This window comes from Colobus angolensis, unplaced genomic scaffold, assembly GCF_000951035.1.
Source record: "Colobus angolensis palliatus isolate OR3802 unplaced genomic scaffold, Cang.pa_1.0 Scaffold105, whole genome shotgun sequence".
Taxonomy (NCBI): Eukaryota; Metazoa; Chordata; class Mammalia; order Primates; family Cercopithecidae; genus Colobus; species Colobus angolensis.
Genome location: NW_012111475.1, coordinates 4,090,598 through 4,117,435, shown reverse-complemented (window position 1 = coordinate 4,117,435; position 26,838 = coordinate 4,090,598). Strand labels below are relative to the sequence as shown.

At 40.0% G+C, this 26,838-nt stretch overlaps 1 protein-coding gene across 1 annotated transcript in view; it reads left to right on the top strand.

Annotated features, from left to right (window-relative positions):
* DNAH8 (dynein, axonemal, heavy chain 8) overlaps window positions 1-26,838 on the top strand; it is a 335,359-nt gene that overhangs the window by 304,685 nt on the left and 3,836 nt on the right. The window contains exons 88-91 of the mRNA XM_011944829.1: window positions 7,269-7,425; window positions 10,570-10,722; window positions 10,803-10,992; window positions 26,309-26,430. Of these exons, the coding sequence (XP_011800219.1) occupies window positions 7,269-7,425; window positions 10,570-10,722; window positions 10,803-10,992; window positions 26,309-26,430 (622 nt within the window). The remainder of the gene's footprint in view (window positions 1-7,268; window positions 7,426-10,569; window positions 10,723-10,802; window positions 10,993-26,308; window positions 26,431-26,838) is intronic.

Below are 26,838 nucleotides of genomic sequence, written 5' to 3'. Positions count from 1 at the left end.
TTTCATCCTGAAGATTATGGGGAGTCTTTGAATAAATGTAATAATCACTTTTGAAATGTCAAAACTTACCTTGGAACAGTGGATGGAGGCAGGAGGATGTGTTAGGAGGTGATGGCAGTGCCACACACAGAGGATGATCAGGAAGTTAGGGGCAGAACTGAAGGCAGTGGGGATGACAGTGGGTCACGGGGAGGGGATGCTGGAAATGATTTGGAACTAGGTCTTGGAAACTAAGAAGGTCTGGGGAGTCACAGCAAGGAGGAAGCCATCTCTGAGGGTTCTCAGTTGGGTAGCTGGGCAGACATTGATGTCACTAAAGTAGATGGGGCAAGGAACAGCCCAGGAGAGGGATAAAGGAGAATTAAAATAATAAAGTTTTAGATTTGTTGGATACAGGAACCAAAGAGCTCTGGGGCTCCGGGGAAATGTGAATGCACAGAGTTCATGATAAAGTCAGAGGTTTAGTGTTACCCAGGTTTGCCCAGTATTTCATGGCTCTCTAAGATATCAGCCATGGTGACACCTCTGTCTTCCCTAACATAGCACTTCATCCACACATTCTATCCGTAGTGTACCTAATGCTAGAGAGAGCTCATGGAGTAATATGAATCACATACAAATTTAAATTTCTGAAAAGGTATATAATAGCGTGTGAAACCTTGACTTTAGTTAACTTCATTTTGTTGCCTCATCAGCTATTTTCATTGAACTTTCCTCTCAGACTTATTTGTATTTTTCTTTGTTTTTTTTTTTTTTTTTTATTATACTTTAAGTTCTAGGGTACATGTGCACAACGTGCAGGTTTGTTACATATGTATTTTTCTTATACAGTACTTTATATGACTTTTAAAAACTGGGATTGTGTCATATTTCAAAATGTAGCAATGGGTTTCAAATGCCTTTTGTGTTATTTTACTAGAATATTGTGTTCTCTGTTCATGTATTCAACTGCATGCATGTTTCAGCTTTTAAGATAAGTGTCTTTTGGGATATTCCAAATCCCCAACATCTGAATAGAGGTTGCTTACAGAAATAGTAAAAGAATTTTAAGTTATATCTAAAATATACTCTACAGTCCATTTTTGTTCATTAAAAATTAGCTTTTACTTCATTGATCCTTACTGGGAAAGTCATGTATTTAAAGGTAATATGGAGTTAATATCCCAGCTCTGGATGGAGTTACAAACACTTGCTAGATCTGATACTAGGACCCTCGTATCACTGTATCTGACTGAAAGTTCTGTATGTGAAGCATGACATCTTATGCATTTATCATGGCATGACTTTTGGAAAGGATACAGGTAGTTCGGGTATACATGTTTGGGTCCAGATGTGGTATTCTAACTGCTGATCAAATAAAAATGCTGAAGACGGAGCATCCCCTCCATTCTTCAGCTTTATTCCTAAGTGAATCCAAAGGCTGCTCTATAGGATTTCCTCTACTCCCCCCAAACACAGCTTTTTCATAAGCAAAGAAGCCTGGATAACTTTCCCAGTAGCCTCTTAGGTTTCTGCCAATTCGTGTGGCAAGTTCCACAAAAGGCTGTGGAACTCACCCCAGGGAGGAGGAGAGAGAAGGCTGGAATTCGCTTTCCATACGCTGCAGAGGAAAGGCAGAGGGGGCACTTTCTGGTGGGGCATAAAGAGTAAGGGTTTGTAAGCTGCATCTCAGTGAACCTGAAACATTTGTCCCTGATTTATCTCTGTTAACTTCTTGACAACTGTGATGGGCTTTGCCTTATGGGGGTTTATTTTTCTCTGTTTTTCAAACTGAAAATGATTTTTAATATTCTTTATTCTTAAAGTCCTACATTCTTATTGAGGAGCATAAACAATACAGAAAAATAAAGAGCAAAAAGAAACTGATAATTACAGAAAAAGCTAATCATGCAAAAATCCGACTGCAAAAATACCCTTCTAGATTTGTTTCTGTGCCTATAAACACAATATTAACAACAACATTAGATCATACCATAACTGGGTTTGGTGCCATGTTATTTTATTCTATAATCCCCCAATGACACCTCACATGATCAATGAATATACAGCTACATCACCATTTTTATTGGCTATATAGATTTTTATAAAGCTTTACTAGGATTTATTACAAATACTGTTATAAAGTCATATACATTCATCTTTGTACACTTGTCTGATTATTGCTTCTAAAACAGCTTTATTAAATGTTGAATAAATACAAAAGAATATGTGTACTGTATATAAAATATAAAGGAGAAATATACAATGTTGCTTTTTTACACCACTCTTTCTGTGTTTTGCTTTTCTTCTTCTTCCTTTTTGGCCTTTTGCTAAATAAGAATTTTCCATTTCATTTCTTTCCTTTTCTGCTAGTTTGGAAATTATGTACTCTCTTTCTGTTCTTTTACTAGTTACCCTAGAAATTTTAACGTCAGTTCTTATTTAGGTCTAAAATTCATATATTTATGCTGGGCGTGATGGTATGTACCTGTAGTCCCAGCTCCTTGGGAAGCTAAAGTAGGAGAATTGCTTGAGCCCAAGAGTCTAAGTCCAGCCTGGGCAACAGAGCGAGAACCCATCTCTTTAAAATAAATAAATAATAAATAAAATGAATATGTTTACTTTCCTTTCTCTTAGATAACTTTAGCTATAGCCACTCTCCTGACATTTCAGTATTTTAATTTTATCTTTTATAATCCCACAGTTAGACATACGATTATTGTTTTATACTATAATGCTTATTTAGACTTACCTATGCATTGGCCCATTCTTTTCAATACTTCAAACTTTCCAACAGAATAACGTTCCTCCTTTCTAAAGTATACCCTTTAGAATTTCCCCCATGAGGGGCACATTCTTTTATGGGTGATAAATTCTTCCATTCTTGTATGAAAATGCCTTATTTTGCCCTCCTTTTTTGAAAAACAGCTTTTATGAGATGTAATCTGCCTATCTTAAATTATCTCATTTTAAGTGGACAATAAATGATTTCTAGTGAGTTTACCACTGCAATATAATGTTATAAGATTTCCATCACTCTAAAAAGAAATATTGGGCCCATTTGTACCCAATTGTCATCCCCAACCTCAGGCAGCTGCTAATCTACTTTCTGTCTCTGTAAATTTGCCTTTTCTGGACATTTTGCATAAGTAGAATTATACATTATGTGATCCTTTACATCTGGATTCTTTAACTTAACATAATGTTTTTGAAGTTCATCCATGTTGTAGCATACGTTAATACTTCCATGGTTTTTATTGCCAAATAGTATTCCAGTACCACATTTTGTTTACGCATTTACCAGTTGATGAATAGCTCGCTATGTTCTACTTTGGGGCTATTAAGAATACTGCTATGAACATTCATGTGCAAGTCTTTGTGTGGACATATCTTTTCATCTCTCTTATGTAGATAACTAGGAATGTTATGTAGTTATTGGGTCATTGGGTCATAATCTACTCTTAACATCTCAAGAAATTGCCAAACTGCTTTCCAAAGTGACTGCACCAGGCTGGGAGCGGCAGCTCATGCCTGTAATCCCAGCACTTTGGGAGGCCGAGGTAGGCGAATTGCCTGAGCTCAGGAGTTCAAGACCAGCCTCGCCAAAATGGTGAAACCCCCTCTCTACTAAAGTACAAAAAGTTAACTGGGTGTGGTGGTGCATGCCTATGGTCTCTGCTACTCAGGAGGCTGAGGCACAAGAATTGCTTGAACCACTGCAAAAAAAAAGTGGAGAGCACCACTGCACTCCAGCCTGGGTGACAGAGTAAGACTCTGTCTCAAAAGCAAAACAAAAGAAAGTCACTGCGCGATTTTACGATCCCCTCTAGCAATTACAAAGGTTCAAGTTTCCCCACATCCTTGCCAATATTTGTTATTATGTATCCTGTGATTATAACCGTCCTTTGTAAGTGTGAAGTGGTATTACATTGTCCTTTTAATTTGCTTTTTCCTAATGAATAATGAAACTGAACATCTTTTCATGTGCTTATTGACCATCTGTATTTCTTCTTTGATGAAATGTTTATTCAAATATTTTTTCTTGCCTTCATTCTTGAAGGAGAGTTTTGTCTGGCACACAATTTTAGGTATATAGTCATTTTATCCTAACACATGGAAGACACTATTCCGTTTTCTTCTGGATTTCATTGCTGTTGTTGAGGAATTGACTGTCAGTGTAATTGTTATTTCTTTCTAGATAATCTGCTCTTTCTCTCTGGATGCTTTTAAGATGTTCGTTTTGTTTTGGGTATTCTACGGTTTTACTGTGATATATCTACATGTAGAGTCCAAGGGTGAGAGGGATTTGGCTTGCCATTACTGGCTTTGGAGATATAGAAAGTGGGCCACAAGCCAGGACGTGCAGGTGGCCTCTAGTAGCTGAGAAGGACCTTCAGCTGACAGCCAGCAAGAAATTGGGTACCTCAGTCCTGCAATCTCAAGGAAGTTAATTCTGCCAACAACCCAAATAAGCAAAGAAATGGATCCTCTCCTATCTCCTATGGAAAGGAATCCAACCTTGCTGATGTGTTGATTTTAGTTCAGTGAGGCCTGTGTCATATTTAGCACCTACAGAACTGTAAAATGATAAATTTGTCTTGTTTTAAGCTGCTGACTTTGTGGCAATTTGTTACAGCAGCAATAAATAGTATAGGTTTTATGTTTTAGTTATGTTTTATTTCTAGAAGTTCTTTTTGACTCTTTTTCGAATATGCTATTCATGTTTATAGTTTCCTCTTTAATACTTATATTTTCAGTCTCCTTTTAAAACTCTTCAATATCACAAATACAGTATATTGTAATGTGTATCTGAAGAGTCACTTAAGATCTCTACAGGTCTGATTCTGCTTTCTGTTGTTTCTACTGGCTGTTTCTCACATTGCCTTGTTTCCTTACAACTTTTTAAACTTTTGCTTTGAGCTTGTGTCTATTGGAAGTTAACTGTTGGATTATTTGAGACCTGAGTCAAAGGTATATTGTTCAGGAACGAGTTGTGTTTGCTTCCATCAGGTGCAACCTAGGACTTCCTAGGACTACCTTAAAATAAATTCTTGGCTGGAGCTTTTCCAAATTGCACAGGTAATATGAATAAATGGTAATTAATGTCACAAACATGGTGAATTCAGAATTTTCGGAAAGATTTTTCCCCCACTTAGTGCTAAGCTAGATAGAACAAGTTACCTATCATCTTCTTCTGACAGGTGGAGGTTACTTTCTAGTTTACCCTTATACTGAGGTTGTAGCTGTGTGGGGTCCCAGCTTTATGTAGGAATTTCCTATTATGCTTTCCACCTCAGGTATGAGGGTTTCTCCCCTGTCTCATTGCACTATCCAAACAGAAACTCGAAAACACCAGTTAGTTGATTCCCCCAGGGTAAAATCTGGCTTTATCTCTCTGGATTCCAGCATTCACTTTATTTCCAGCATTCATTTTATTTGACCCTGAGGATTTTTTATTGACTTTGTGGCAATTTGTTACAGCAGCAATAAATAGTATAGGTTTTAAGTTTTAGTTATGCTTTATTTCTAGAAGTTCTTTTTGTTCTTTATAGAAATAAAGTTCTTTATTTCTAGAAGTTCTATAACTAGCAAGTTCAGTGATGTTTTTAAAAGGATGTTTTTCATATCTTCTCCAGAAGTTTTAGTTGTTTCAGAAGGGTGGTTCACAGTAACATTTGCACCATACTGTCAGAAAGGGAAATGTCAAATGTCTCTTTTTAAGGATGAGTTCTTAGGTGTAGAATTGCTATATTAAAAGGTATGCACGTATAATATTTAGATATATATTTCCATATTACAGTGGCTTGTTTTCTGTTCAAGAAAATAAAACAGAAAAAGAAGTCACTAATCTCAAGCATTTGCTGAATCCCTTTTAGATTTGCCTCTCACATCTACAAAAGGAAATATGAATGTGGTTGACATCTGGACAAGAGACAAAATTAGCAAACAAAACAATAACCCTCCAAAATAAAATTATGTGAAGTGTATAGATGGTAAATGAGGAGTTCAGAAAAGGCTGAAAAATTTAAATCTGACCATGTCACACCTGGCTAGGGATATCTTCAGTGGCTGCCCATTGCCTTTAGGGTGGTGTTCAGAATCCTACAAGTTCCTATATAACCCTGCATGGTCTGGCCCCTGCCTATTCTTCATCCTCATCACTTCTCCTAGCTTACTGGCTCTGACCTCACTGACCTTATCTCCATTCCTCAAATGTACTGAAACCCTTTTCACCCCTACCCTTACTTCTTATCTGAATGTCCTTTTCTGCCTCCCACCCCACCCCACCCCACTGCCTGGCTGACCCGTTTGTCCTTCTGGTCTCAGCTTACATATGACTTTTTAACTTTTACTAATCTTCTAGTGTAAATTACCTCCAGCACACAAATACATACACACACACATGCACATACAGCGCCCACCCCCACACACATTTCTACTCAAAAGTCCAGATAACTGGTCAACCCAGCATCTCAGGGACAGAGACTAAGTTCCTGCATCTCAGAGTATCTGGTCAACCTGAGAGAAAGCTAGAGAGTGGGAATGAGAGAATCAAAACTCTCTGAAAGCATCCTGTTACTTCCCTCCACAGCAGTTGTTAGAATGGGGTTGTCTAATATCTATCTCCTCCACTAGAGGACAGAACTATGTCCTATCCCCTGCTGTATTCTAGAACTTAGCTCAGTGCCCAGTACGTAGTAAATCTTTATTGAATAAATGGATTTAAAGATACATAGCTGCATTTGAACAGGTGGAGCAGATGGGTGTCAATAGATTTCCCTGGAAATCATAAAACCAGTGGAAAAAATGAGAAAACAAAACAGAAAAGATGAAAGCATTTTAATAGTTTATAACTCAGTGAGGAAATATGAGTGGTCCTATTTGAGCCAACAAGCTGTCCTATAATGATAGACTCTTATGAGCAGTCTGTAGCAGAGGAGAGTGAACGGAGGTGAGCTCACTGTTTAGCAAGAGGTGGTCAGGTTAGCTACAACCAAGATGGTGAAGCAGCGATTTGGATTTCCAGGGGAGTTTTCGGGTCTCTTTCCTTGAAGATGGAGAGTGTTTCATTTCAGTAATGTTCTTGATGTCCTATTAGGAGGTAGTAGAATGGATCTCTAGTTTTTTTCATTCCCCCCAGGTTGATAGTAGTTAACTTTTCTTCTCCTTTTTTTTTTGTTTTTGTAGCTTGCTTTGATTTAAATGATTCTATCAGTTCATTTTAGCTTTGACAATGATCTCTTACGTGTTTCCCTGTGACATGCTGAACAGCTCACTCTTTTTACTAGGTACCAGAGTAACACCGCTTCTGCTGTTCTTGAAACAATTACCAACATTCAACCCAAAGAGAGTGGAGGTGGTGTGGGAGAGACCCGGGAGGCCATTGTTTATAGATTATCTGAAGATATGCTGAGTAAACTCCCTCCTGATTACATTCCTCATGAGGTAAGCCTTGCTGCTTTCCCACTGGCATACAGAGCTATTTGTATATTTAAATAGTAAGTCTGATTACCATGGAAAGCAAGAATCTACCTGTTGGTGACTATGTGGCAGATGACCTGCGTGATAAATTTTGGCTATATTACTAAACTCTGCATCTCTCGTTGTTCACGTCGTTCTCTCTTCAAAACTTAAAAATATCAGAAGAAAACATTTTCCATGATGCTTTTCTGTTGCATTCTTTAAAAAATTCCCTTACAAGTTAATTCCTCCTCAATCGAAGTTTCCACGGTGACCCATTTATGTATCAGTTTCTATGATGCCTTAAGCTGTGCTAAAAAAAAAAAACTCAAAAATGTTTAAGGCCAAAAGGCAATGGTGTTGGTATTCTTTAAGATGTTCCAAGTGTTTTAACTGTAGATAGATGACTCACCCGTCTACTCCATTGATTTTTAATCACGTCTGCAACTCATTGAATAGGGTAGAACAATTAATGGAGATATTATTATGAATATAAGCACCCCGTTACCAATCTGAAGTTTTCTAAGAACCACACTTATTCATTGATTAGAATGGCATGGCATAGGACAGTAGCTGTGTTTTTGAGCCCTCCTTACAAGCCAGGCCCTGTCCTAAGTGCTTCATACACATTATGACACTCAGTGCTCAGGACAGCACCAGCAGAAACCAAGCTAAGTGGCAGAGCAAGAATTTGAACACAAAGTGATCTGACTCTAAAACCTGCAGTCTTAACTAGTTTTAGCATGCAATGAGTGTCCCAACAATAAAAAGTGTTTTATTGCCTCTTAAAATCATTATTGTTTCCGTTGTGTAGATAGGTACCAAGACCTTTGGTTAAGATATTGAAATCAATAGCTTCATGTAGAGGTAGTTATAGTAAGGGGAGAAAATATTTTTAAATGGATAAATATTGTAAGTATACACTTTCAATAGTTTTATTGGTGTGATCTTCAAAAAACAAGGCAGCATACTTGCCTTCAAAGATTTTTAATACTGGCATATACAAGTGAGATAAAACTTACTCTATATGACTATACCACAGGGCTGCTATTGCCAGGGGAAAGGTTCAAGACCTTGTGATAATTTGAGCTGTCCAGTCTTGGTTGGGGGCACTTCACCAACAACACTTCTGTTCTGGCGATTATTCCAGCAGCAAGTGAGCATCAGGGGTGTAACTAAATGAATTCCTATATGGGAAAGAGTTTGTACTAAGAGGCAAACTTGTCCTTGTTCCAAGATCACTTACTTTTTAGCGTCTTATTTTATAGACGAGATCTGTTCTTGAACATGTGGCTGTAAAGTGAATTTTCAAAATATAATTATACCATTGACTTCTGTAGTAAAAATCAAGCTACATTATTGTAGAAAAAAACTACCTGGTCCCAGAAACATAATGAAAATGCTATATAAGATTACAGCAAGTCTTAAATTTTATTAATAAAAGGACAATTTTAGGCTGGAACAATAATTATACTCAGAATCAACATTAGAATTGCATTTTCTAGGGTTTAAGGTTTTTCTAAGCGTGTCTCTATCTCAAGTAAAGTTTTCCTTTTAAAACCCTAATCATGATAAGGTGATTTGTTTGAAACTGCTAATATACTAGAGATACCTGGGCTATTGATTTGAGACTATAGTCAATTCCTGAGCTTTATTTTCCACTCATGAGGTTGCAAAAGTATTTCTATAATTTCCCTTTTTCCTAAGAGTGAATTTCCACTCTTGAGATGGATTGATTTAAAGGGAATTATATATAGATGTAATTACACACACACACACACACACACACACACACACATGTATAGCATATATATATGCTATTCAGCCACTGGAGGTTGAAGGACTTGGGATGGAGATGAGAACGAGGCACTAGAGGCTGCAAAAATGTAGGCTTTAGAACCAAGAATTCTGGAGGGTAGCTGAAGGTTGCTACGTCGGGCTGGGCCAGGGACCTCCTCTGGCGTGCTTGACTGATTTTAATATAGTTTGCCCTACCCGCATAGGTAGTCCTATTCAGCTGCCTGTTTTATATCTGTGCTCAGTGTTATATCTCCTTCCCTTTTGCTCACTAGAAACAACCCAGTTGCAATAAACAGAGGTGTCCCTTGCTGAAAGGAAACTTCTGTACCCTGCTAGAGGCCTGTCCTATAAAAGGAGGAGAATGGTTCAGATGACTTTGAAGCCCACCCATCTCTAACATTCCAGGCCTTCTGAGGGGGGCAGTGGGCATCTCTGGCAGAGAGTCCTGCAGTTCCTGGCCTCCCGTGATCCTTCAGATTGACACCTCACTTTGAGTTCTCTCCTACTCCACGTGTCCCGTCATTGTTCCTTCAATTCGGGCATCTCTTTGATTGTGGCCAAGAGAAAGTTCAAATCCCTTTATGAGCTCCTGCCAGTATTTGTAGTCCATCTTTTGTTGGGCATATGTCACCAAATTGAAATGTGTATATTGTATTGGCTTGTTTTCCAATAATCATCATATTTTATTGTTCCCACAACCAGCGGCTTTTGTATTGATCTCTTCAAAATAGTCAATAAGTGATACATCAAAAGGAACACATGACAGATATTTAACTGCTCTCCCACAAAATCAAATATTTTCATTTACTGGATTAGGAAAGGCTCTCTTTAGCTGTCATAGCTAAGGCAACAGTGGCCTTTGGAAACTATAGCTAATCATATTTATTGGTAACTGCTCTGTAAAGATTTTTGCTCTATTAACTTTCTATGACATTTCTAATAACTCTGCAAACATAATGAAGGAAAAAATTCCACTGTGTTTCTATGAAGGTTAGATTGCAAAAAGAATATCTAATTGACGCCCAGTACTTAATCATGTGAAAGGAGAAAAAGGTACAATTTTATTTCAGTTCTTTAAAGTACATTTCCAATTATTAGCTAAGTACAATCAGTAAGAAATAAAAATCATTTTAGTTGAACAGTAGTTTTGGAAACCCAGGAAATGGAAAATTTAATGGCGAGTTTGGTTCTGCAAGAGATATTTTAGAGTTCATTTGGGCTGGTAGAGATAATTCCTGAGGAAGAAAAAGAATTGAGAAAGAAGAGGTCATTGGAAGAGAAATGACAGGTGATAAAATCTCCTTTATTGCATTGTTTACTTTGTTTTAGGTGAAATCTCGTTTGATAAAGATGGGCCATCTTAATTCAATGAACATATTTCTTAGACAAGAAATTGACAGAATGCAAAGAGTCATTTCAATACTCCGCAGTAGCCTGAGTGATCTAAAATTGGCCATTGAAGGAACAATCATTATGAGTGAGGTGAGCTGCTCTTACATCAGTAGGCATTTCCTTCTTTGTTGATGTTTCTTATTCATGTGTTTTAACTTTTTTTTCTCCAGAACCTGAGAGATGCTCTGGACAACATGTACGATGCTCGTATACCTCAGCTCTGGAAAAGAGTGTCTTGGGATTCGTCCACACTGGGCTTCTGGTTCACTGAACTTTTGGAAAGAAATGCTCAGTTTTCTACGTGGATATTTGAAGGGAGGCCTAATGTGTTTTGGATGACTGGTTTCTTTAATCCCCAAGGTATGTGCTCATAGGAATTTTGACAAACTTGGAATTTGTGTGTTGTTGGATAGTAGCATCGTGTGATAAGTGTATACCATATAAAACAATATGGAGCCGTAGCTTGCTGGGTGCTGCACATAGCCTTTCAAAGGCGAAAGGACACAATAATTCTTCTGTATTTGTTTTACAAATTCAATCTGAAGCTCTTCCTATCAGTTTTTTACAATGTTGTGGCAAAACCCTTCCTTTTTCTTTTCACCAACTTCAGCAAACCATCAGTCTGGGGTTTGACACATGAAAGGATAGGACACATGAAAGAGTAAAAAGAAGTTTCTCTCTAACTTACAGTTTTTAAATATTTGTGAAATGTCAAAAATGAAGCACCAAAAGATGCAAAAATTGTTTCCAGGGCTTAGAAAATTAGATTGATTTCAAAAATGACTGTGACAAAAGTATTCAGAGAACTTCAGGGGGGTCTTCCCCCACTCAGTTCTCTAGTTTTCTTTTTCTTTTTTCCTGAAAGAGTGCTTTATAATTCTGCTTCATTTATTCCTTCCTTCTAGAAATGTTTACTGAGAAAGTTAATGGCTTGATGTCTTAGAGTCTGTAAGGTTCAGAAACATGACACTTTTTTTGTCTTACTAAAATATGGATAGTTTTACTTCAAGTAATTCTTGGTGAAAATGAAGAAATGTTGAATTCCTTATGGTTCAGCAGCTTATGGCTCCATTTGTAATAAAATTTTAGAATCATTCACACTTACAGATTTAGGATGAATTATTGCTCCTTGTAGCAATATAGGTGCATCTCATAAAATAATGTTGAGTAAAGGAAACCAAACAGAAAACATTACATGTGGTGTGGTTCCATGTATACAAAGAATAAGAACAGGCACAATGGCTCTATAGTGATCAAAGTCAGAATAATGACTGTAGAAGGAGGGCAGCGATTAGAAAAAGGGTCAAAGGGCCAGGCACGGTGGCTCACACCTGTAATCCGAGCACTTTGGGAGGCCAACGTGGGCAAATTGCTTGAGCCCAAGAGTTTAAGACCAGCGGGGCGACATGGTAAAACCCTGTCTCTACAAAAAATATGAAAATTAGCTGGGTGTAGTGGCATGTGCCTGTAGTCCCAGCTACTTGGGAGGCCGAGGTGGGAGGATCACCTGAGCCTGGGAGATCAAGATTGCAGTGAGCCGTGATCGCACTACTGCACTGCAGCCTGGGCAACAGAGTGAGATCCTATCTAAAGAGAGAGAGAGAGAGCGCACAAGGGACTTCTGGGGCCCAGGAATGTTTCGTTTCTAGATCTGGATACTGGTTATGTGGCTGCATTCTCTTGGTGAAAATTCCTTGATATTGCTGTATTACTGATGATTTGTTCAGGGTTTTTTTGCATGAAGCATACTTTGATCAATATTGTACATGAAAAATATGCATCTAATTGTCCTCTGTATATGTACATTCATTCACTGTATGCATTTTCCAATACCTTAAGAATGTTTAAATTTGAAACACTAACCATGGTGATTTCTATGAACATATCAAATTATACATAGTATTTGATAAAGCCCGTAGCCTTTAGATTTGTAAAGGGCAGCCCCCAGATTTCACTTATCTATTTTTCTCCCAGAATTTCCGTTGAATTAGGGGAGGAACATTTTTTATTACGCGTCTCAGATTTTATGTGTCTACTTATGAGTCTCTTTCCTCTGTATGAGCCTCAATTTGAGTAAGTCATCACCAGGTAATTCCTGGCTGGGGAGCCTGAAGTAATAGCATTTAACTTAATAAGGATTGTTTGACCACCTCCTATTTGCCAGCACCTCTGCTAGGTACTTTCAATGAAGAGAGATTTGAGACCTGGTTCCTGCCCTAAAGGAGCCTATAATCTGGTTGGTAAGACAGACACATCAGCAACTTTAATGCAATGTGATAAGTGCCCCACTGTGTGAGAACTAAGTGCCATAGTAGCCCAGAGGACAGAGAGATTAATTCTGCCAAGAACTTCACACAGGAAGCAGTGAGTAGGGTTCGCAGAAGCAGGGATGCAAAAAAAATAAAAAAGAGTGAGGGCTTTCCAGGCAAAGGCCTGAGCAAAAACAAAGCTTGTTCAGGGGAACAGGGAGACCAGGGCTCAAGAGCAAGGCTGGTAGCGGGGAATGAGGCTGGAGTATGAAAAGTCTTCCGGGGCTTTGGGGGTTGGGGCTGTATATCAGAAGATTATCCCAAGAGAAGGCAAGTGATGGACTGGAATATGGAGGCCCAGTGCAATGATACTCTTGCCAGGTCCTAGGAAGAGGGCCTGGGACTTAACCAGGTGCTGAAGAGGGAACAGATTTGATGGAATGATTAAATGTGGGTCTCCGAGAGAGCAAAGAGGGACAATGTAGGCTGGAGGCAAGGTACAAGACAGGGAGCATTGGGAGAGAGACAGGTAGGGCAGAGAGGCAGGGAGCACTGGAGAGGTGTGTTGACAGACTTGGAATTGAGAGAGGTGTAAGGACCAATGATTTTCAAAAGTGTGAGGTTATTGAGTATATCTTTGATATTTACAAACCAAGAGAGTGGAGTGGGTTCATCCCTGGCTTTCCATAGACACGAATGCACATAATTTTTTTCAGTGATTTTTTTTCCATTCAAAATATAACTTAAAAAAGCAAAGTGTTAATATGAACTAATCTTTAGTTGTTAATATATGTTAAGAAATGTTACAACCAGAACAATACTTAAATAAATACCAATGTAGATTCACATGATATGATTTGGCTCTGTGTCCCCACCCAAAGCTCATCTCAAATTGTAATCCCAGTGATTGGATCATGGAGGTGGTTTTCCCCATGCTGCTTTTGTGATAGTGAGTGAGTTCTCATGAGATCGATGGTTTAATAAGTGTTTGGCCGTTCCTCCTTCACTCTCTCTCCTGCCTCCATGTAAGACGTGCCTGCTTCCCCTTCTGCCATGATTGTAAGTTTCTTGAGGCATCCCCAGCCATGCAGAACTGAGTCAATTTAAACCTCATTCCTTCATAAATTACCCAGTTTTGGATATGTCTTTATAGCAGTGTGAAAATGGACTAATACATCACATTTCGGTTAATGCCTTACTTTCCTTCATTTGTTAATAATACTCATCTTTTCCCTTTTCTTCAGTTCTGCTTTCAGGTTAGACTTTGATTCTTTCTCTCAGGTCTCTCCATGTCTTGGAAAGCCCTAACTTATTCAAACATCCTACCCTTTACACACAAGCACACACACACCCTTATCCATGACTGCTTTCCATTAGTCACACAGAAGACTGGAAGTCAACTCTTCCTGCACACTAATCACTTCTCTGCTCTCTTTTCGTTCTCTTGACATGAGGGACAAATTACTTTCTGTTCCACCTCACTTGGCCAAATCTGGCAAATAAAGATTACAGCAACTCCATACATGTTCCCAGGCAGTGTGCAAACAGAGTCCTTTCCAACTGGAAACTCGCTGGACACTATTTGACATCAACAGTTGATTTCCCAACATGAATGTATCTCCCGAGTTTTATGTCCTCTAACTCAGTCCTCTTCAATGAAATAATTTCTTTCTTTGGTTCAAAACATTTAAGTAAATGGCTTAAAAAAAAAACCCTACATATTTAAGTAAAACACAATATAGTTTGCGTAAAGGCCATAGTTTCATCACAAGTATATATACAGTAATCAAAATCACCTGGACCATAAAGAAGACTCTAGAATGCCTGCAAAGGCTTTTTTCATGTGTGATTGCTAATGTTTATAATTTTATAATGTAATATGACATCTGATACTGTTTAGTGTGTTTCTCTCATTGTCCTTTTGGTGACTGCTCCACAGGCCTAAGTGACTTTGAGTTCCATGCTACCTCAAGGACAAGTGACATGCTTCGCTCACCCCTGGTCAGCACCCGAGCTTCTGCTGTTTGTAGCGCTGCTGTTGGCCTCATGGGTGGCCTGATATTTTGTCTGTCATATTTAAAGAGGCTGAGTCAGACACCATGGAGCTCATCTGGCATTTTCAGCACCCCACACAATCATTTCTGTAGCAATTGACGAGCTCAACCATGTGGCAATTAGACTGGATGATTAAAATAGTCAAGCTGTCTATATCTGTGACCCTGTGATAGTCTTTTCAACGTGTGGCTTTTTTCAGTGTGTGGATTTGTCTCCTGGTGGATTGCTCAGGCCAGGAGAACCTTTGTGCTCCACTGTGTTTTCCCAGCAGTCGTTGGTGCACATCTTCCCACATAATTTAAGATTGTTTTTCTCGGGGGTCACAAAGGATAGCCCTGGTCTGTTTTTCCCTTAGGTGTGCCTTTTCAGTGCATCATGTAACATGATTTAGCTTCTGGTGCATGAGCTTGCAAGTGTGTGTACATGTCTGTGCTGTGTGTGGGATGTGTTTAAACCCAAAGAATATGACTTGTAATGAGCCTGACTTCAAGCCAGGGTATTGACTGCCTTTCAGAACATCTTAATTGATAGCCATGCTTTGCCATTTGATGTTAGCTATGACTCACAGGTGCTGCTAATGAAATGGAGGCAGAGGCTGAACGTGTTCCCCAGGTCTCACACTTCTGTAGTAGATTGAACCATGCAGTCCCATTATTTTCCTAATGTTTAGCTCAATCTGGAGCTTGATGCCATTTAGATGCCAAACTGCATCCACTTTTTTCTGTTATTTTTTCTCGGTGTCTTGACAAGCCATGCCAGTCTGTTGTGTCAGATATCAGTGACAACTTCTTCCATAATGCAAATCAAGATTTTTCAGTTAGAGGCAATTTTGCTGGATCAAAGAGATGGATCATGTTTGTCCCGTTATCTTGCATTTCTGTAAAAATAATCTACAACCTTCTGCCTGTGTGTGTGTTTTCAGGGAAACATCATCAACTAGCTAGAATCTCTGAATGCTTGTCTTGAAGAGTTATAAAAGCCTGCCATTTGTGGAGGTGGGAATGTGTGCCAAGGACTAATGGAACTTTAGGATTGGAAGGGACTGGGGGACAGCTTCTAATCTAATAGCAATTCTAAGCATGCCCCAGTGCCACTGTTTGATGAATGAGAGCTACCCTTAAATATCTTGGGAAATCTAGGTGAGTGGACCTCAAGGTCCTAAACTTCAACGCGAGTGATAGCACTAACCTGCCCTGTCCCCAAATCACTGAACTATAGAAATGCCTCTGAGTGAATAACAACCCGTCCTCCTTGACTTTTTGTGTGAGCAGCTTTTATGCACTGGCCTTAGACACAACCACATCTCTTGTAATTCCAGTCTCTGCATGTGTTTACCTTCCTTACCAACCACTCAGTCCTTTGTAATATGGCCAGGCTCCATCACTGTGCTGAAACTGCTCCCTCCACTGCCCTCATATCTAACGACCTCTCTGATGACATCATTGCCCTTGACTTGAGCTAGAATGCCGACTCTGAAAACTCTCATGCCTTGGTTTCCATCCATGCCCCTCCTCTCATCTCTTCCTACCTCAGAGCTCACTTTATGTGCTCTTCTTGACAGCTTCTGTCCTTACCCTCGGCCCTCTCGTTGATGACCTCGGCCTATGCCTGACTCATTTAATGTCCCACTGTGGCATGCTCATTCCTCAATTCCACTTGCCAAGTAGGAATTTCATCCTCCTGCAAAGGTCACCAGAGCCGTGATCTGCCCATCTTCCTCCTGAGTCATCCTTGCCAGGATTCTGCTGAATGTGCTTGTGCACCATCCTCCAGGTCACCTGGACTCTTGTGAATGGGGTCCTTATGTCAAACAGTGTAGAAGAGGGAAACCAGTACAGCATGGTGTCATGGAAGGCAAGGAGAAGTAGTAAGTAAGAGTAGTGGCAGATGCTCCAAGCGGGCAAGTAAGATGGGCCAAAATGGCCAGATGGATTTTTCAACAAGAAGACCATTGGCAGAAGTCTCAGTGGAATAGGTGGGGAGGTGCAGGAGTCTGATTTGAGGGTGTGTGAGTGAAATGAGGAAATGGAGATGGGGTGAATATGGATAACATGGATAATTATCTCAAGATATTTGGCTGGGAAGATGAGAAGCAAGCTGGAGGAATAGGTATTTAAATAAAAAGTTTTCTTTCTTTTTCTTTTAGTGATAGGAGAGGCTTAAACCTGTTCAAATACTGGTGGGAAGGAGAGAGAAAGATAGAAAGGGGGTTGGGGGAGGGATGAGGGAGGGAGAGAGAGCCCAAGAATCCCAGAGAGGAGGTAAAAGAAGCAGAAGGAGGTGGACACAGCACTCACAAGTGGAGAAATGTGCTCCAGGCAAGTGCACCTTGCACATTGTAATAGGAGTAATAAGGAAGGAAAGGGCATAGATGCTTATGGTAATGGAGTGTAGGTAGGCTTGCTGGCAAGAAGTTAAGGACATTCCCGTCTAATGCTTTCTACTCTCTGTCCGAAGGAGGAGGCGAGGTCCTCTTGAAAGCAAGAAGGTGTTGGTGGAGAGATTTGATTTATTTATTTTATTTATTTCCATTCAGATTTTATTTTGTAAATGTGTAAGATAATTGAGCTGTGCATTGTTTTTATCCTTGTTTTTCTCATGACTACTGACACACTATACTGCCTCTTGCTTTTTTCACTTAACACAACTTGGAAGTATTTTATACAATAATAAAGAACATCAAGATCATTCTCTGTCATTTCAGGAGATGTATGGCATTGTGAGGATGTACCGCAATTTATTTAACCAGTTTTTCATTGATAGACATTTAGGTTTTTTCTGACGTTTTGCTGTTATAAATAACAATGCAATGAACATCCTCTACATGTATGACTTTGCATATTTTCAAATATACTTGAAAGACAAATTCCTAAAAGTGGAATTGCCACCAAACCCTGGTGTTACTATCAACCATGCTTTATAGTTCAAGAAACAGCAGCATTCCATTAAGTAGTTTGTCCAAGGACTTATAGAGCAGATCGAGGATGGACCAGGTCATCTGGCTCCAGCATGTGCAACTTTTTTCTCCTGTACTCTACTTTTTGATGATCTGTAAATTTTGATACTTTTTCAAAGTGAAAAATTCAGAGTATGTGCATTTTACATTTTGATGACACAAAGGTGCCCTCAATCAGGGTTTGTTGTGGCAACTTTTTCCCCCTACTAGCAGTGTATGAGGGTGCAATTTTCTTTTTCTTTTCTTTTTTTACAATGAAATATTATTTTTACTTACATCCGGTAGGCAATTGTGATTAACATGAAATATCCATTTTGCCCACGGGCAGAAACCAGAGGGGAAATAAAATTACTTACACATTACTTCTTACCATTCCAACTTTATAGGAAACTTTTAAAGAATCTGGCAAAATGGTTCTTTGTAACATTTTGATTCAGTTGTGCCTATACTTTCTGATGTGAATGATAGCTAAGAGAAAACATTTGAATCTGATTACCTCTATGAAGATATTTCAATAAAGATATTACGTATTTTCAGGTATTTCTACTCTCAAGAATATGATTTGATAGGTCTCTTTGTGGTACTGTAGCCTGATAAATGTCATTTGGGTGAGTTATGCAGTGGGGTTGCAGGTGTCAAACCCCAGATTCACTGTCTGACATGGAGGGGAATCAACAAGAGTCTCAGGTTGCGGGAAATGGTAGAGAACTAGTGGAAGCTGAGCAGAAGATAAAAAAAAAAAACTGGAGACATCAAGCAAAACTTTAGGAATGTGTAATTGGATATGAATAGAGAATATTAACAATAGGCCTACTTACCAAGTAAGGGTAATTTTATATTTTTGTAGCATGCTCACTACAAAAACCCAACTTGGAGCATCCACTTAGAGGCTCTTTGATTTACTGAAGTCTCTTTAATCCAAAACCTGGATAATAATTATAGTTAATAACTAATAATTAGTATGTAAAGAGAATTGTTAGTCACTGTTCTGAATACTTTACATAACAAACCCTGATGTTACTATCAACCGTGCTTTATAGTTCAAGAAACAGCAGCATTCCATTAAGTAGTTTGTCCAAGGACTTATGGAGCAGATCAAGGAGGGACCAGGTCATCTGGCTCCAGCATGTGCAACTTTTTTCTCCTGTACTCTACTTTTTGATGATCTGTAAATTTTGATAGTTTTTCAAAGTGAAAATTTGAAAAAGTGGTATCTTTTCAAATTTGGTGAAAATTTGATATTTTTTAATATTATTATTATTTTTATTTTTAAATTATACTTTAAGTTCTAGGGTACATGGTGGAGAGGTTTTAAAAGAGTGGCAGAAATTTGAGAAAGAGGACAGATGAGGGGGACAGGGAAAGACTAATAAGTGGCCTTGAGAATTCTGTTGAGACTCTCGATTGTGAACTGTGGTGATGGTAGCTGTGCGATGGTTTCTAGTTTCATTCAGCAGCCTGGTATAGATGTGAGAGGTGGGGACATTTGGATTCATCTGGGATTGTGGTTTTGCCAGGCAAGAGATGAAAACAATTGATCTGAACTAAGCAGGGAAGGAAGTGAAGAAAAGGGGTGGAATTGAGGAGAAAGTCATAAAAAGTGGTGAGGCCAAGGGTCTGAGAGGTCAGTTGCTGAATGGGGTACTGGAGAGACCCAGGTGTTGTCAGAGTGCTTAATGGGTGGCAGCAGATGGGTATATGGCAAGGACAGTGAGAGGAGGGACAAGTGGCCAGAGGCTGTGGTTGTCAATGCAGCAGAATTTCCCATAAAGGGTGGAGGAACAGTTGGGAAGGGCAAGGTCTTTAGGGTTGAGCCAGGGCAACCTGGCAGAAGGTGGAAAGAACGTTCTGTGAAAAGGTGGAAAATATGAGAGTTTGTCAACAGAGGGAACAGTGGAAAGGTTTGGGAGAGAGGGGAGAAGTGGGAAGTTGGTTAAAGGGAAAGGAAGCATAAATTAGCTCAAGGAAAAGATAGTTCAGGGCAGGAATTACATTTTTAAATATGGGACATGGTGGGTTTAGCTGATCCCAGCCTTGCTAAGATGGGTAGTCCCAACTCTCCTGTTTATACTGAAGTTTTACTGTAGCCAATTATGTCTTGGATTAGTCATTTCAGAGAAGGTGTGTGTTTCGAGGGGCCCTGGAAAGAGTCAGCTTTTACTACTGACAGTCTTCTTAATATTGTGCCTGTACTCTTCCCACTTGTCAGACTTGTTCTTAAAACAACTGTGGATCAATGACTGTCAATGACTTGTCTGTAGAACTTTTTACAGGGCAGTGGTTCTCACACCTGCCTCCACAGTAAAATCACCTGGGGAGCTTTTAACACCTACTACTGCCTGGGGCCCCAGAACAAGTATATCAGAATCTCTAGGGATGAGCCCTCTAGGGTTCACACAATCAATTTTCTTTTCTTTTCTTTTTTATTTTACTTTAAGTTCTGGGATACATGTGCAGAAGGTGCAGGTTTGTTACATAAGTATACGTGTGTCATGGTGGTTTGCTGCACCTGTCATCTAGGTTTTAAGCCCCACATGCATCAGCTATTTGTCTTAATGCTCTCCTTCCCCTTGCCCCCACCAATAGGCCTCAGTGTGTGTGTTCCCCTCCCTGTGTCCATGTGTTCTCATTGTTCAACTCTCATTTGTGAGTGAGAACACGTGGTGTTTGGTTTTCTGTTCCTGTGTTAGTTTGCCAAGGATGATGGCTTCCAGCTTCATTCATGTCCCTGCAATGGACTTGATCTCATTCCTTTTTATGGCTGCATAGTATTCCATGGTGTATATGTACCATATTTTCTTTATCCAGTCTATCCTTGATGGTCATTTGGGTTGATTCCATGTCTTTGCTATTGTAAATAGTGCTGCAATAAACATACGTGTGCCTGTGTCTTTATAGCAGAATGATTTGTATTCCTTTGGGTATATGCCCAGTAATGGGATTGCTGGGTCAAATGGTATTTCTGGTTCTAGATCCTTGAGGAATTGCCACACTGTCTTTCACAATGGCTGCAGAGAAATAGGAATGCTGTCACATTGTTGGTGGCAATAAATTTTCTGAAAATCTTCCTTGGTCATTCTAATGAGTGAAGAACCTTAATCTTGGACCTTTGCTCCCCAGTATGTGGTCCACCAGCCAGCAGCATCTGTATCACCTGGAAGCTTGATTCAAATGCAGAATTTCAGGCCCCACTCTTGATCTACCTACTGAATCAGAACGTGTACTTTTAGTACATCCCCCTCCCCAGGTGATTCCCGTGGACATTAAGGTCTGAGAAGCCCTGCCTTAAAACAAAGCTGGTACCTGGGTTCCACCTCCGGAGATTCTGATTTTATTGATCTGAGCTGTGACTTGGGAATTGGGAGTTTTAGAAGATTCCTGGGTGTCTCTAATTTTCAGCAGTTTAAGGTCCCTGCCTTACAGCAAAGAACCGGGAAAGGTGCTTGTTGCATTTTTATTCGACTGGGTTGACCAACCCTATCTTCATTTAATGATTTCTGACCTTTTGTTTAACTTACCAATGAACTACATTTGCTTCTCATTTGGGGGAAAAACTGCCTGTCGTAAACTTGTGGCAGGAACATCATTTCTCCTCATCTTCAAAGATGCTACTGGGAAGCTTAGTAACTGATTAGACAGGAAATACTGCACAGCCTAAGGCCTATTGCATAAGGACCAGTTCATTTATTAAAGAAAAGAAAATGTTGCTTATTTTTAGTATAAATCATTACAAAATGCCAACCAACTCCTTATGAATTTGAGGAGAGCAATCTTCCTGATTAGTTATTTCTTTCACCTTTTCTAAGACCTTGTATGAAATGATATTTAAAGCACTCTTCAGCTTTCTTTAAGCCAGCTGATTGCACAAGTCAAACAACGGCCATGAGTGTGTTGAACTGTTGGATTACTACTATTATAGGAATGGACACATACCAAGTGTTACTTTAGACCTGAGTTTCCAAAGTATAATCCTAGCTTAAAAGGGAATTTTTAAAAAGAAAGAAAACAGGAAACTGTATTGTATTGGGAGGAGGCTGAAGGAGAGATGAAAAAACCATTTGGATTTTGGGGCAGGGGGTAAGTGGGGGGTAGTTGTCTATAACTTTCATTAAGCGCTTTTTTTTTTCTTCTCTTTTTAAAGTAAGCGGCAGGCTTTGGGTTGGCAAACCCCAGGGGGATGCAGAAACCTGAGGCTACTACCTTTTTATCTGCCTTCACGGTACTGTCCTCTTCCCCCAGCTCCTCCCTGACTCCATGGACCAAGCCTCAGACTTTCCAGCTAACTGCTTCCCATGAGCCGCTACTCTGATACCAGCCTATAACCAAAGGAGCTGGGTGGTCCAGGCTTGGTGACCAACCCTTCTCAGTCCACTCAATCAGGCTGCTCCCCAACTGCAGGCAGGAGGCAACACCCTGTCTGCTACCATCCTCCCCTTCCAGAGCCTACCTGCCTGCCCAGCCCTGCCCTGCCCTGCCCAGCCGAGCCATACCTTGCTTTGTCCCATCTGGGGGTGCCCTGCTCAGGGATGCACTAGCAGGGCTGCACTCAGCTTCTCTGGTAAGCAGAGACTCAAGAAACCTCTGGGGTCTTGTTTTCTGGTTGTGTGATCCCAGCGGTGCACATGTTCCCCTTGGGTGTCTGAACAGAAGGGCCTGGGAGGGAGGGCCACGCCCCTGCAGTCTTGCTCTGCTGGCGTAGTGGGCAGCTGCCTACCCCCACCCCACCCTGCACTGTGGCTCCGGAATCAGCAGATTAAGCATTTTATAAATTGTATTTTAGATACATGTTTCAAACTTGTGAGGATTTTCAAAAGAACAAGCTTGACAAGTGTGTGAAGAATTCATTATGCTCTATGGGTTTGAGGGGGAAGAATTTTTTTTTAAAGCGTCTAATTCAGACCACATGTAACTCAGATGTTTAAATAATCAAATCACCTGTTTAATCTCATGAAGAATAGAAGGTTACTATTGGTGAAGATTTTCCCTAACTTTTTGATTCTCCCTTTGGAGTTAAACATATGAACATAAGAATCATTTTTCTACCACTGATGATTGAAATTTGGTTTAGGAATTATTAAAACCAAATTGTGCCGGCCGGGTGCAGTGGCTCATGCCTGTAATCCCAGCACTTTGGGAGGCCAAGGCGGGTGGATCACGAGGTCAGGAGATCGAGACCATCCTGGCTAACATGGTGAAACCCATCTCTACTAAAAATACAAAAAATTAGTCGGGTGAGGTGGCAGGCGCCTGTAGTCCCAGCTACTCGGGAAGCTGAGGCAGGAGAATGGCATGAACCTGGGAGGCAGAGCGTGCAGTGAGTGGAGATCACGCCACTGCACTCCAGCCTGGGCGACAGAGCCAGACTCTGTCTAAAAAACAAACAAACAACAACAACAAAAACTAAATTGTGCCAAAACAAAAGTACTGCTTTCAAGCTCTTATAAAGAAAAATATATCAATAGTCTTTAAAAATTATACAGGCTTCAAAAAACCAGTTTTTCATTCCATTAGACTTGTTATCAGTCTACAAGAAAGATGGCCATTCATTTTTTAAATTTAATAATGAACAGTTCATTGGATTTGCTACCCTTTGAGTGCCACAAGGATCATGCTCTCTTTAGGAAGCAGAAACAAAACGATCAAGACTTGAAAGGATATGTATCTTCTCTACGTTCTCTGAACATGCGAATGGCCCATTAACGTTTCCTATCCTGCACTCTCAGGCTGCAAATATATTTAACATTTTCCTTTCTTAATAGTACGAGGTAACATAAGTGTGTTCTAGAGTCTGCCTCCTGACATTCCTAAGCATTAGGAGGCTTATGGCTGAAGTCAGCTGGCCAACATGATTCCCATGAGAGAGCACCTCTCCCCATTAGGGAGAAGACAAGAAATGGCCTCTCTTTATTTGCACTAGAGTTTTTCAGAGCTCTGATGATGGCTGAAGTCTTTGAAGCAGATGTGCTAAATAAGTGAGAATCCAGTTCTGTCCTCCTCTGGCACCTGTGACATTCTCTTGAGTGTCACAAGGAGTGAGGTCAAATTTGCAGTTTAGCTGGAACTTTAAATGTTATAGAAAATTTTAATTATGCAACTTGTGCAAATGGATGGTTAAGACTAGGATTCATGTCTTGTACATTATGACCTTGTAGATTCATAGAATAGTAATGAATCTTAAAATATCATAAAATAGGATTGATTTAATTCCAAGTCCACATAACTCTACTAGGATATAGTGTCTAATACATGGGTGCACACTGAATGTTCAATGGTGAAAATGACATTTTCATGGAGTGCCTTAGAATGGAGAATTGGATTTTATTATTTTAGTCATATATACCATTGACTGGAAAACACACCAAATGTTTTACTGCTAAAGTATGGGAGCCTCGATGTTTAAAATGGAAGTTGCCTGGCACAGCGGCTCGCATCTGTAATCCCAGCTACTCCAGAGGCTGAGGTGGGAGGATCACTTGAGCCCAAGAGTTTGAGACCAACCTGAGTAACCTAGCAAGACCCTGTCTCTAAAATAATTAAAAAAAGGAAGTCAACATAATTGCATGCTGATCAAATCCCCTTAAGTGACTCCACATAGAGCACAGGCATTGATCAGCAATAGCTGCCAGGCAAACTTGCACTGTATTTCCTGCCTCCTATACTTAACATTTTGTATCATAAAACCAGTCTCTCCTACTAGGCACTCTTGGTTTCATGAAACTGTAGCTGTATAAGAATCTATGAAAGTCCTTCCCTCAGCTGCTTTGGTCAACTGGTCAACTCTTCTTTTGGGTTAATGCAAGGGCCCTTCTTTACCACACCAAATCCTATTTTAGTGGGCGCTCTGAGTAAACTTTTCAAGATGCAAATAAAGCCAAACCATTTGAGTTATTATTTAAATTTTCAGTGGCTTCTCTCTATCCACACACTTAAATCCAAACTCTGACCTTGAAAAATCACTCCTCCATCTTCGTTCTAACCTTATCTGCTGTCACTGACTCCACGCTCTCTCAGCCATCCGTGTGTGTGTGTGTGTGTGCTGTTCCTTTACCTGGAATTGCCCCATCTGGCAAACTCCTATGTAGCTCTCAAGAGTCACCTTCCACTTCATCTTCTCAATGACGCTTTCCCTGAGTTGTCTTCCTGAGTAGTTAACTTTGTTCACACCTTTGTTCATAATGACAACGTTGTATCAATGTCCAACCTCCCCCACACTCCCTCTGGACTGAACTCCTTGAATGTGGGGCCCATGGATGGCCTCTTCATCTTTGTGGTCATCCCACATAGTACAGGGCTTGGTACATGGTGGCCACTTCAGCAAGATTTGACAGATGAATGAAAGCATGACCATATGAGTGCCTCTCCAACTGTCTCATTTGATAATGGGGAGAACTTGACTCTCAGTAGAGCCAGGCTAGGACCTGTTCTTTCCTTCCAACTCCAAGGGATCTCGACTCAATGCTTATAATTATGCCTTGCAACTCTCCCCTCCCCCAACTCCCAGTCAAACCCGATAAAATGTTATCATTTTTGTATTGTTTTGTGCATACATTGGTATGTGCTGGTTTGGTTCTCAGAGCTAACTAATCTAGGAGTAGCAGGAACACGCACATTATAAAATTTTACTCATTGGAGAGCTTTATGATTTTTAATATTTACATGGAGGCCAAAATAAAATATGTAGGCCATAAATATGTTTTCTTAAGGTTTTGAAGTCCAGTTTGAAGTTTAGGGTATTTTTTTCTAACATTGATTGTTACTCTCCAAGAAAGGCTTATCTTATTGAATTGAATGGCATGGTTTGCAAATACTAACTTTAAAGAAAAGCCACAGTGTACAGAACTGCAAATTGTCTTAAAATCACTGTATTATGCACATTAAAACATGTAGCTTTCCTTTCCAGGGTGATTGCTTTGTTTGGTCAAATTGAAAGTCAGGTTTTCTATTTTGGCATTATGCCTTATTTCCCTAGACTAAATGAAATTGTTCCATTATAGCAAATAGACACTTAGTAATGGTTTGATTCAAGTCTAATTGGAATGCTATTCTCAGAATATTTCACCATTCCAATCTTATTCCTCGATATTATATTTTCAAATAGAGACTGTGAGCTAGAATTGGGTTACAAGCCTTTAAGACTTGAGCAGCTGAAATCTCAGGAGAGTTTCAAGCCAAGGGCCAGTTTGAAGTATAAACGGTACTGCTTTCCTGCTGTCAGCAGGCGAGATTTAGCTCATTGCCGGTCCCCACAGAAATGAAACACTGAGAGAAATGTCTCCCCTGGGGTTTGGCCTCAACTCCTTTTGAGTTGGATGTGTAGTTTGGAGATTGATAAGCAAGTAACACTTAACATTGCTTCCTTCTTGTTTTTTAAATGGATTGCAACAAGAAGTCAATATCTCTTCTTTTTTTCTTTAAGGCTTCCTCACAGCAATGAGGCAAGAGGTGACCCGTGCCCACAAAGGCTGGGCACTGGACACTGTGACCATCCACAATGAAGTTCTGAGACAGACCAAGGAGGAGATCACGTCACCCCCTGGGGTAGGCATCGCTGGGCAATAGCAAGGATTGTTCTGGAGACAGAGCTGAAATTTCAAGTTCTGCTTAAAACTGAGCTATGAGTGCCTTGGTTAGGTCCGTTTGCTTTGCAGCAAGGGTTCCCTCTGCCACAACCAGAAGACCTCCCCTATCTGCCAGAGTGGAAGGTTAATGAATGACAAGGTCTAATGAGCTCTTAGAATTCCACAGACTACATTTCTACAAAATTAGAAGTTATACTTGTGTTTGCTAAAAAGGCTTTTTGGCTAGGTGCGATGGCTCATGCCTATAATCCTAGCACCTTGGGAGGCTGAGGCAGGAAGATAGCTTCAGTCCAGGAGTTCAAAACCAGCCTAGGCAACACATGGAGACCCTGTCTCTACCAAAAACAAACAAACAAACAAAAAATAG